Source organism: Filicampus tigris, chromosome 13 (assembly GCF_054856515.1).
Source record: "Filicampus tigris isolate MCC_2025a chromosome 13, RoL_Ftig_1.0, whole genome shotgun sequence".
NCBI classification, from domain to species: Eukaryota; Metazoa; Chordata; class Actinopteri; order Syngnathiformes; family Syngnathidae; genus Filicampus; species Filicampus tigris.
Genome location: NC_141229.1, coordinates 16,441,786 through 16,454,181, shown reverse-complemented (window position 1 = coordinate 16,454,181; position 12,396 = coordinate 16,441,786). Strand labels below are relative to the sequence as shown.

Genomic DNA, 12,396 nt, shown 5'->3' with positions numbered 1-12,396 from the left:
TCGGATTTATGTGACCTGGCCGTTCAGACCGCGGTCGCATAGGAAAAAAATCGGATACGTATCCGATTTAGGACCACATATGAAAGCGACCAAGGTTGGATTTGAAATTTGAGAAAATCGGAATTGAGCCATTCAGTCATAAAAAAAAATAAAAATCAATGAAGGTCGCATATGGACAAAAAAATCCAATCTGGGTCGCATTTGCCTGCGGTGTGAGGCTAGCCTTAGTAGAATAGTAATGAAATGATCTTTTGAAAAATCATCTCTTTCTGGTCCCCTCTTATGCCTCTAATGTAATTTTTAATTACCATTTCTAAACTTGTCATGGTGTGACGAAACTGGCCAACCAGAGACTAGAGACAGAAGGTGTGCCCAAATGATGTCAATGTGTGAATGATTTTTTTTCATGCATGCCACACACACGCCCTTTCACGTGCACACAGTCTTTCCGGTCCTGATACAGTTGCGCTGACAGTTTTCTTGGGCAGATTATTGGCACAAATTATCTCTCCCCATTTGTGATGACCCCCCCCCCTTATCAAAATTTTAGCACATTGCGACTTTTAATGAATTAGGCCTATCGACAAGAGGGAAGATTGGAAACTGATCAACAAAATGAGATCAGAAACATGTCTGTTGTTAATCGAATACAGGGGCAGCGTGCCTGGGAAAAGGGCATGAAATTACAATGCAGCTTTTTGGGAGTTGGGTCACCATGGTAATAGGGGTGTGAAATGAGTCCTCGAGTCATTCAAGTACCTTGATTGAAAAAAAGAAAAATGCTTGAGGATTTTTTTACTGAGTCTGGTACCCGTTTATTTGGGGTGAATGGTCAGGAAGACAGTCAAGCCAGACGTAGCAATGCTATGCATGATGGTAACACCCCCAAACGTGGGGAGGACAACTTCAAAATAAAATCTCCCAAAATACAGTAATACAATAACATTAGTGCCTTCGTACATTTTTGTTTTGAAATTGTTCACGCGTGGTGACATGGGGGCTGATTTGACTCGCCTTCTCTACTGGAAGTTGCCAGTTTAAGTTTAAGGTTAAATTGCCATCACAAACTGTTACCACTAACATCAACACAACGTCATCCTGAAATCATGTTCAATCGCTAATTGAGGACACACACAAGAAAAACTATGTGGCGCCTATTCCCATGGCTAGTGGCTAGCAGCGATCGGATTACTTTTCAAAGGCAGTTTAATAGGCTAAAAAATGACTGCACATTTTGATGCCAAAAGCCTAACAGTTGCAGTTGAAAAACTGACATTTTTAACAAACCTTACTCAATCAAATGTGCTATTGTAGCCGGCAAAATCGCTAGTATTGTGTTGACCTCACTTCGTCTCTCAGCCCAAAATCTTACTAAGATTTCTAGAGAGGAAAATAGTTTGCTACTATGCACAGTTTAAATGTAGAATTTTTTTTAATATCTAAAAATGAAAACCAAGAGGTTGTTCATTATTACATGAAATGATTTAATTGTGCATGCATAATTGTTCTTCAACCAAATATGCATTTTTTTGGGTGCAAATGTGCATATATATATATATATATATATATATATATATATATATATATATATATATATATATATATATATATATATATTTGTTTTTTTGTTTTGTTTTTGTTTTGTTTGTTTTTAAATTATCTGAATACCAGAGCTTCCGAAAGAAGTTTGAGTAGAATATCCGAATACCAAATAGTGATGTGGGCTTCATTTTGTCATGCAAAAAATAAAACAGCAAATAATAAAGACAAAGATGAGGAGCAATTTTAATTACGGGCACTACCGCTATCTGCTGAGCAGCAGCGCTTGCTCCACAGTAGCCCATAAATAAGAATTAGAACCTGGTGTTAATACCATTTGCAATATTTATTCCAAATCACGCACCTAATGTCTCATACTTACTTTGATGGCCTTGATGCCTGACTTGGTAATTTGGGTCATCTTGGCCTTCGAGATGGGTGGCTTGTACTCATTCAACGAGTACAGCTGCAAAATCACAGGAGACATCAAATGAGAATCAGGTTTCATTCATGTCAAAGTACTCCCTCCTCGTCTTCAAATTGTATTCACATAAAAACGAAAAAAACCAAAACATGGAACGAGAATCTAGCTTCATTTGATGGAACCGCTGTGTTGCATGTTTCATCGTGTTGGCGTTATTCATTTTCTCACTATATACATCACTACAGATGATGTGCCTTACAACTGTGCTATATTTATTCAAGCATGGAGTGCTTGTTCATTCTCTCCTCATTTGATTTTTTTTTATTGTGTGTTTGTGTGCCAAATTAAAGCACACATCATTGACCACCATCTTCAAACTCGGTTTGGCACTTGACCATTATTTTGGATTCCTGGGCCATTGGCTTCTATAATCATTTTAACTTCACCAGTTTGTCATCATGATTTGTTAAGGCTGTTCCCATCAAATAGACATGATCAGCGATTGATTACGTGCCGATTACGTGATTTTCAGCCGATCGTTATCGGCTGAAAAAGATTGGACTTAAAATTTCTTCATTTTGGAATACAATACATATTTTAGCTCTTTACTTGATTTGAACCACTACTGTTAGACAGTCATATAAAAATGTATCATCTTGGCATACCGTTATTAAAACTTTAAAAAAAATATGATAATTGAGACAATTTGGATATGGTCTTGTTTTTCTTCTTCATTGCATTACACTGGTATTGGATCAGGACTCGGTATCGGCAGATACTTAGAAACTTCAGATTCAACAACAAAAGGTCACACCTAAAATATTGACCCTTACTTTCTTTGCATTAAGACATTGGCCAGAAATGGATGCATTTTCACCAGTTTTAAAAAGGCATAACTTTCTTCTTTGGGATGCAGCAAATAGAGTGGGTACGGAAAGTATTCAGACTTCTTGAAATTTTTCACTGTGTCATTGCAGCCGCTGCCAAAATTAAAAAAGTTCATTTTATTTCTCAATGTACACTCAGCACCCCATCTTGACGGGAAAGAACAGAAATGTAGAAATTTTGGGATATTTATTAAAAAAAGAAAAACCGAAAACCAGCCAAGAACGGTCACAAGAGTTGTTCTGAAGTCGTCCTGTCCCTGCAGGTGAAAAACACCCCCACAACATGATGCTCCCACCACACTTACTGTAGGGATTGTATTGTGCAGGTGATGAGCAGTGCCTGGGTTTCTCCACACATACCGCTTAGAATTAACACCATAAAGCTCAATCTTGGTCTCATAGCATGGGAGTCCTTCATGTGTTTTTCGGCAAACCCTCTGCGGGCGAGCGTTCCGTTGGGCCACTCTGCCATAAAGCCTCAACCGGTGGAGGGCTCCAGTGATACTTGACTTTGTGTAACTTTCTCCCATCTCCCTACTGCATCTCTGGAGCTCAGCCACAGTGATCTTTGGGTTCTCCGTTACCTCTTTCAACCAAGGCTCTTCTCCCACGATTGCTCAGTTAAGCTGGACGGCCATATCAAGGAAGAGTTGTGGTCTTCCCAAACTTCTTCCACTTGAGGATTATGGAAGCCATTGTGCTCTTAGGAACCTTGAGTGCTGCAGATATTATTTTGTAACCATGGCCAGATCTGTGCCTTGCCACAATGTCTGTCTCTGATCTCCTTGGGCAGTTCCTTCGACCCCATGAGTCTCATTTGCTCCAACATGTACTGTGAGCTGTAAGGTCTTATATAGAAAGACGTGTGCTTTTCCTTATCAAGTCCAATCAGTTTAATTAAACACAGCTGGACTCCAATAAAGGAGCAGAACCACCTCAAGGAAGATCAGAAGAAATGGACAGCATGTGAGTTAAATATGAAGGTTTTTTGCAAAGGGTCTGAATACTTATGACCATATGATATTTCAGTTTTTCCCTTGTCATAAATTTGTAAACATTTCTACATTTGTTTTTTTCTGTCAAAATGGACATTAATGAGAAATAAAATTAACTTTTTTGATTTTGGCAAATGGCTGCAATGACACAAAAAGTAAAAGAAAAAAAAAAAATACAAGGAGTCTGAATACTTTCCGCACGCACTGCTTTTGCTTCCTTCTGCCACTTATCAACACTTTGTATAGTCTCTTGATCACTGGAATCATCTCTAAATGACCTGCCTGATAATTCTGCAATCAATTAATCTTTTGACTTTTGACATATCCCTAGTACTAGTTCATTACTTCTACTAACAGGCAAGTCTTAAAAATACAACTCTGGACTCCCTTGTCCTATTTGGTCTTAGTGTTTTTGTCCTTTCGTGTCAAGTCATAAAAAAATGCTGCTTTGGGCGAGAGGTTTGACGATGAATAATGAATGGCGAATGGCGTTGTATCTATTTTTTTTATTACTACTGCGTGATAAATAACTGGTAGAGTACCAAGAGTTACATTGCTGCCACGGTCATTTTTTGCCAGTGTCAGTGATGCTTAAGCTAACGCTCCAAGTTATCGCGCAACTCAGACGGCTCTGCTAACTTGTAGCGTGCTAACGTTACCAGCGCGCCTGTTCTCATTTCACCCTGTAGATAGTTATAGTTACAATGTAGCCACGTCGATCTTGAAGCATCTAACGTGACTATGACCTGACGAGTGCTTCCGTAGGTAACAACCGCGCCAACACCTTTGTGCAGTTACGCGGCCTAGCGAGACAGTCCCGCTAACGTTACTTTACGTTAGCTTCGGCTAACTAGCTTTGCCGAAGCCGCCAATAAGAATGGGGTACATGATTTCCTCGTCGTGTTGACATCAACTGCAAGGATTTGCTACGAACCTCGTTGTTGAAGGCTTTCACGGCCTCCATGGTGGCGTGTTCGTGTTCGGACTCTCAGCAACTACCTACTCAATAATCGGTTGGAGACATGCATGCTCGATGTCTGGCGAGATGGAGGAGATTGCCAATATGGCGCACAAGCACAGGAGGACAACTACAGTACACACGCCTGCGACCCCCAGCGTCGGTTTGGGGGAACTACAACTTGCGCCTCCACGTTTCTGCATGAATCATTGAAAATCATGTAGAAAAGAGTTAATTCAGTTTTACAATCGTGTTTTATTAGCCTGAATACTAACAAGATAACCAACGTCATAATACACATTGAAAATGCGTCACACAAACACATACTGTACAGTCACCAACAATGTCATAATTTTAGGAGGCCCAACAGCTCGCATTGCTACAGAAAGATAGACCAAGGCTGGGGCACTCCCACGACATTGAATTTTGATTGTGATTTGGACTTGGTTCTGTTTCACAACATGATTTTTTTATGTAATTACACTGGTCAACATTTTTTGTTTAATCAGAGATGCAAGTAAACTTTTTTTTGCAATGATTACAAATCTGCCCTTGTTTTTTCTCTAACACATCAGGTTTTAATAATAATATAATATTTAATATATCTCACTCTAAATTGCCCCTAAGTGTGATTGTGAGTGTGAATGTTTGTTTGTCTCTGTGTGCCCTGAGATTGGCTGGCGACCAGTTCGGGGCCTACTGTCCCAAGACAGCTGGGATAGGCTCCAGCACGCCCGCAACCCTTGTGAGGATAAGCGGATTGGATGATGGATGGATGGATGGATGTAGTAATCTTTATTAGGGTTGGGTTGAGCAACCGATGGATTTTTTTCTGAAACGTCATAGCTATGAATTACAATGCATGGTAAAATCCGATTACACAAGTTTTTCTAGGTCACAAAATGAAAATGTAAAAAGCCTAATATGCAAGGAAAAAAGTAAAGGCATCTTTAAAATCAGCGTAAAAATATGTTTAGAGACACACAAAGCCATCTCTGATAAACACTTGTGGTTGACCAGTGTTATTCTATGTGGGGTACAAGTTTCCCACTGTCGGTGCTCCATGGGGATAAAAATACTGTATACATGTTTCATTTGCTTGGTTTGGTTTAATTTACAACAGTGAAAACGAGTCAAGATACTTACAAGTGATAATCGCCTTTTAAATGACATTGAAGAAAAGGTTCTTCTTTACATCATCTAAAAATCCTTTCAAACAACCATGAAAACTCTCATGATTTATGGCAATTACTCTGTCCGTGCTGACTGTAGTTCAGAAGAGATTTTTCTCAATAGTTTGTTTAAAATGTGTAACAGGCATTGAAGGTGCATGGCACCAATAAGAGACTGAAAGCTGTTAAAAACGTACCCAGTACTGACGCCATCTAAATAGATCAAACATACAACAAAACAAGAATAAATGTTGCCGAATACAAATCAATGCTACATACTCCATCTTTCAGAAACACAAACGCCAAAGAAGTAAAAGCAATCACCAGTAATGTTTGCTAATATTACAAAAAAAAAAAAAAAAAAAAATCAAATTGTAAAAGTAATACTAGGATGCACTTCACATTGTAATGTGAACCGCTATTTAGAAAATGGCTGCAGAGATTCCATTTAGGAGAATATAAAAAACAGTTTTCATTAAAGATCCATTTTCTAGTTGAAAAGATCTTATAAGTCCACAGTAGTCCCACATGACAATTCAACAGCAGTGTGTGTGTGTGTGTGTGTGTGTGTGTGTGTGGGCGTGTGTGGGTGTGTCTGCGTGTGTCACAAAGTCAGTAGCAGAAGACGCAGGGCGCAATTATAAACTGGTCTCAGCCACCGGAGGAGCAATGGCCGATGCGCCATCTTGGGAGGCTTCCGACTCCACCTGCTGGTCATTTGGGGGACAGATCTCTAGCACCAAAGGCCCATTGGATTCCTTCCATTCTCTGAACCTGACCGAGTTCAGGTCAGGGTCTGACAGCACCTGCTCTAGTGTCTGTAGGTCTGCCTGTTTTGACTGGGATGGAAAAGAGAGCAAGGATTGGCAAAACTATGAAACGATCACACCTTTTTTTTTTTTACATGTACACAATAAAATTGTTATTTTTAAAAACTAGTACAGTGAACAGAAATATTACAAGCGGAGCCACAAGTGAAAATCTATAGACTATACAAAAAAACAAACAAAGCCATAAAAATAAACCACAACATAGCGGGACAAGACTGTATGGAAAAAAAAGATGTACCTTTAATGTGCTGTTCAGTGTCCTGATAAGATGCAGTTTGTCATTAACAGAGTGGTTTTTGCAGCGTTTAACAAAGGAGGCCCTGAATTCCCGTTTGGTGGATGGTTTGCGGTCTCCAATTGGCGACAGGCTGGCCTCCTTCAGGTGGATATACAGCTTCTCCATCTCATCGGCGCTGTTATAGTGATCGCCTGCACCAACATTAGTCAAAGCACATCAGGATTATCACCAAGTACATGTGATGTCATCTCAGACCGGTCAGTAAGGCTAGGTTCACACTGCTGGTCTTAATGCTCAATTCAGATTTTTTGAAAAAATCCGATTTTTTTGCGTAAGCGTTCATATTACATTATAAATGCGACCTCGATCTCGTCTGCTGTATGAACACATGCGTCGTCAAAGTGGCCCGCATGCGCAGAAGGAGAGACGATGTCACTCCCGACGTGGAAGTAAATGTGGTCCATCCACGGTCGGGGCATTCATACAGTGAAGCGATTAGGTAGGAGGCAGAAATAAATACAGTATTTGGGGAAAATCATGAGGCAACACTTTAATATCTCATTTCATGGAGACATCACTAACGATGACGTCACGTCTCCGGCGTAAAAAATGTACCGATCTGAGCCGTGGCTGAATTACTACGATCGCCATAAATGTCCATTTTATGCTTCGTGTTTCAAGTGGAACAAAAGTAAAGTAAAATATAAAGTCAATAGTGTTTCTCAAAACAACCTGAACCTAGCCTAAGTAACCATGACGACAATAACACATGCAAATGGATGCAAATTATAGCAATGGTGGCATATTTCAACAGGAAAAGACCTCCAAATGTGTGCCAAGGCTGGCAGTAGGACCAGCCAAATAATCAAAATTAGAAACAAACTCTAATTTGTCAGTATTATATTATAAATATTTTCTTAAAAGAAAAAAACAAATCTGATTTAATTTTTACACCCAGCCCTACCTAGCAATGTTATTACAGTAATGTCTCACCCATGTCCATAACACCTGAAGCCTCCCTCTTTGCCGCACCTTCCGCATTGGTTTCAGCCAACTCCAGAGGAGCCGACCTCTCCGGCGCTTCCTCCTCCTCCGGGGGCGGTTGATGCAAGTGCACCTGGACTGAGCACACCGCTGGCGCTTCGCCCATGGGAGCAGGAGAAACCTGTGCGACCAGGTCCAACCAAGACTGACGCTGTTTGGAGAGAGATGAGGCGGACGAGCTTTGCGATGTCATCGTGCTGAGGGGCGAGGAGTGCGAGCCGTTTGCTTCGCTGGGTGCCGCAGAGGAGTACGGTGGAGGAAGAGTGCCCTGTGAGAACAAAATATGAATCATGTCAAAGACAGCGTTTAACCCTTGATTACACAATTGTAATTTAGTACAAGTAAGCACGAGAAGAAGCCATGGCACTGACCTGATGTGTGCTACCAGGAGGACCAGACTGAGCCACGGAGTCCCGCACGGTCTGTTCACAGTATGGTGGCGGAGGTATGTCTGTGGTTTCTGCTTCTTCATGGTCACTAGCCTCACTGTAACACTCTAAAAGCACATATGCACAATGTCACCGCCAAACTCTGTGTTTGTGTGCACATGCTGTGAATTAAAAAAAATTCTTTTGTCACTTCTGTCGACTGAAAATGACATCACAGTTGCTCAGGATTCGGGTAACAACCAATCAAGACTCACCCGTTTTCTGAAGCTGAGCCATGATTGGTTGTAACCTGAGCCCCGAGCAACTGTGATGTCATTTTCAGTCGACAGAAAGCGGCAAAATGGCCGCCTCTTGAGATGGATCGAAAGCAGGTGCATTTTGCTGCTTAACTCATATTCCACAAACGTAATATTAATCAGAATGCCGTGTTTGGACTATTGGAGGCACATATAATATATTTTTGGATTGATTTCCCTCTTCAAGTACTTTACTGTTAATACAAACTATTTCAGTTTCTGTTCAGGAATATCTATAATTTAACATCCAAATCAAGAAAGAATTGTTTTCTGTACTATTTTTTTTGTGTAAAACACTAGATTTTTTTTTTGTAAAACAATCTATGACTATGTTATACTGATAGACACACATGATTATAATTTCATTATTTTAGAGCTACAGAGTTGTGCTTTATAGCTATACATTTGGCAAAATGACATTGACCTCTTCAGTGACAGGTTTGAAATGATCAAACTTTTTCAATTGAAATCCTAAAGTCAAACGAAAGCAAGTTTTATCCTCAAGCTCACCAGCTGCTGTGTTTTGTTCCGTGGGCTCATAATGAATGGAGGCAAGCCCGAGCTTATTCAACCATCTGGAACACATGCACACATGTGTTGAACAATTCATTTCATTTGAAGTATCTTTTTGAAAGCAGCGGTTACGCCGTTGTCCTTGTTGTTACTTACACGTTCATTTCTTCATGGTTCTCAGCAGCAAAATAAAACATCATGACTTGTGGGTGGCAGGCTTTGAATGCACTGGAGAAAGAAGAGACAGTATTAAGATGGGATGTGAAACACAGCACATAAGATAGAAACAGAAAGTCAATTCTCATGAAGTTCACATCCAAAAATGTGGGAGGAACCTCTTTATTACCAAGTGGGGGACACACGGACAAATGCTCTAACTGCATGCATGCTTACTAGGGATGGGACGGGACAATAATCCCACGAGACGAGATGTCTCACGAGATTGAGTCCGCGAGAACGAGACGAGACGAGATTTTTGCTAAATTTCTAATATAAAAAAAATAACCAATGTAATTTTTTTAGTTTTCAAAATGTTTTTTATCGAACAGACTGCGTCTTATTGTTTTATTTATTGTATTGTTTTGTTTTTGAAGTGCTTTGTTACAGCTCTAGCTGTTATGAAATGCGCTATATAAATAAAATTGTGTTGTATTGTAGAGTTCAACTTGTTCCTCAGTCGATCTTCAACAAGAGGAATGTCACTGCGTCTGTGTCTGCGTTTCTGCAACTCGTCGTAGTTCTGGGCTCCTCAGAGCTGCAGATACGCCACCCCGCTGCTCTAGATCGCGAGCCATCATGTCCAAAGAGTTGTTCTAGCGCGTGATTACGTCCATAATTAGTTTGTGCGCGGGCAGCTCGAGCTGTCTTTATTTAGACGTCAAAAGTGCTGCTACTGGTTAGCATCGGAGAAAAAAAAGAAACTATACGCTTGACACGTACAACAAACATGATACGCAGCCAACTTTGAACAAGCTGCACTAGCGTTGAGTTCATTGCCTGCACGATAAGCACTTAATGTGTGGCTCAAAGCCAGCCTCACGTATCGCCACATCCACGTGATTTGGCCTAGGAAGTTCCGATTCAGTGACAGCTCCTATTAGGACATCTGCTATATTCACCCGGACTCCAAAACACCGTCAAAAGAAAATGGATCTCGTGCTATGCAGGGACGAGAAATCGCGTGGCATTCCAATCCCGCGTCACATCCCTAATGCTTACTGTTTCTTCTTGCACTCAATGGCTCGGTCGATCATGAAGTTGGTGAGATCAATGTAGCCCTCGGCTTTCTCCGCCTGCAACGCAAACATTGAACGACAGTCGGCGTGAAAACAAAGATGAACCAATGACTAGAAGCCACTTCCTGACGAAGCCACCTGCCGTCCGCTACTTCTTCTATTTCCTCCTACAGTGTGTCGGTGACATTTCTGATGCTAAATCAGACCTAGCCAGCCGCACAGGCGTTTTTCGTCAGGCCCAGCAGAGTCTTGCTTCAGGAACCACAGGGATACTACATGCTAGCTACTTCGAAGGCAGGCTGACGAGGAGACAGCTGTGCATCACCGCCAAGGCTGAGACGCAGCCAAGCTGAATGCACTGTGACTGCAAATTACAACCATGACATGGTACAACTCAACATTTTTATTTCATACTTTGTCCGTAAATGAATCATTACGGTATTATCTTTGTAGAGCCCAATTTTTTTGTACATCTTTTGCAGTGGATCCCATTATGTTTTTACTTTATGGAAAACAAGATCTTGAGCAGTTGAATTTAATTGACAGAGTGTGCTCTCTTTGTCAACTCATGTATACTTGCAAAAAAGGAAAATACAGAGTGCTTCACCAAGAGGAACAGATGAAAGGAACTGCTCTTTAAATAATCTGTGCAGCTCAACACTTGTCAGCAAGTCTGAATCGCCCAGTCATCAGCAATAATGCATCCGCTCAAATGGATCTTACACTTTGAGTAAGAAGAAAAGGATCACGGCATTCTCACCAGTGCGTTTGTGTACCAATATAATGCAGTCTTCTTCAGGACGAACCAGAACTTCCTCCATTTGAAACCCAGGAAGCCTTTGCTCTCTTTCTTCTTGTACAGCCAACCCTGGTGGTCTGGCTGACCCAGCTCTTTGACTGACACCCGCCGCCTGCTCATCGCACCATTGCCTATGAGCACGCACGCACGCACACATACAAAAGCCACAATGAGACACACCACACTTTGAGAATTACACAATCTGTGAAAGCTCAAATGTTTCCATTGACCTAAAATTAGACTGAAAACATGGTAAAATTGCGCCTACAGATACTTGTTAAAACCTGTTAACAGCAGCCTACCTTTTTTCACATATGATAATCATATACAAATGAACTCTCACTGGCGACAAAGAGTTAAACCTAAAACTGAAGTAAGTAAGCCCTGTGCACATCCTAGCCCAGAGGCTGTCAATGACAGTTGATAGGGCTGTGTAATTAATCACAATTAAATTACAATTGAGATTGTTACACTACAAAATTGGCATAATCATAAAAAAATGATTATTCATATGCATTTATATCCAACGCATTGTTTGTTTACACACGGAAATCATCATTGAATTCATACATTTGCACCTTTTTTTTTTTTTTTTTAATTTTATAACAACTAATTTCATAATTTTTTCCTGGTCCAAAAGGAACTTACATAATTATGTGTGTGTCAAAGAAATGTGTCTTTATATTTTTTACGTTTAAACATTTCTTGTTTAATTTGTACCAAAAAAATAAATGATTGTTTCAATAATCATGATTTCAATTATTACCAAAATAATCGTGATGAATCATTTTTTCCATAATCGAGCAGCCGTTGACAGTTGATGGGCCCGGCAGACAAATTGATGTGAACTGGAAAGTGACGACTTACCCCCTCGGCTCTTCTTCTTGGACTTGTGTCGCAGGGAGACCTTTTGATGGAAGGGAGACAAGGCGGTGGGGACGGTCAGTGAATTTAAGATTACGCTAAGCAAGACCAAGCAGCTCACAAGAAGAGGCCGTCTGGAACATCCTGTTTCATACTGCAAGTGTGCACATGCACTCTCTCTCTCCGTCTACTTCTCTCTTTCGCACGCGCCCG

General features: G+C 40.7%; 2 protein-coding genes across 4 annotated transcripts in view; both read right to left on the bottom strand.

Annotated features, from left to right (window-relative positions):
- scaf8 (SR-related CTD-associated factor 8) overlaps positions 1–4,945 on the bottom strand; it is a 96,097-nt gene extending 91,152 nt beyond the window's left edge. For both annotated transcript variants that reach the window (XR_015089434.1, XM_086050641.1), the window contains exons 1-2: positions 4,780–4,945; positions 1,922–2,005 (exon numbers count right to left, since the gene is read on the bottom strand). Coding sequence is in view for 1 of the 2 variants with exons in the window: in XM_086050641.1 (XP_085906767.1) it covers positions 1,922–2,005; positions 4,780–4,809 (114 nt within the window). In the remaining variant the exon portion in view is untranslated. The remainder of the gene's footprint in view (positions 1–1,921; positions 2,006–4,779) is intronic.
- A 93-nt stretch (positions 4,946–5,038) lies between these two features.
- LOC147137765 (connector enhancer of kinase suppressor of ras 3-like) overlaps positions 5,039–12,396 on the bottom strand; it is a 50,410-nt gene continuing 43,052 nt past the window's right edge. The window contains exons 17-25 of one of the 2 annotated variants that reach the window (XM_086050643.1): positions 12,187–12,226; positions 11,281–11,450; positions 10,504–10,577; positions 9,442–9,513; positions 9,283–9,347; positions 8,459–8,583; positions 8,076–8,355; positions 7,044–7,234; positions 5,039–6,814 (exon numbers count right to left, since the gene is read on the bottom strand). In XM_086050643.1, coding sequence (XP_085906769.1) covers positions 6,614–6,814; positions 7,044–7,234; positions 8,076–8,355; positions 8,459–8,583; positions 9,283–9,347; positions 9,442–9,513; positions 10,504–10,577; positions 11,281–11,450; positions 12,187–12,226 — 1,218 coding nt within the window. In that variant the 3' untranslated portion in view covers positions 5,039–6,613. Of the gene's footprint in view, positions 6,815–7,043; positions 7,235–8,036; positions 8,356–8,458; positions 8,584–9,282; positions 9,348–9,441; positions 9,514–10,503; positions 10,578–11,280; positions 11,451–12,186; positions 12,227–12,396 lie in introns of both variants that reach the window. The other variant, XM_086050642.1, reaches the window with a different exon arrangement.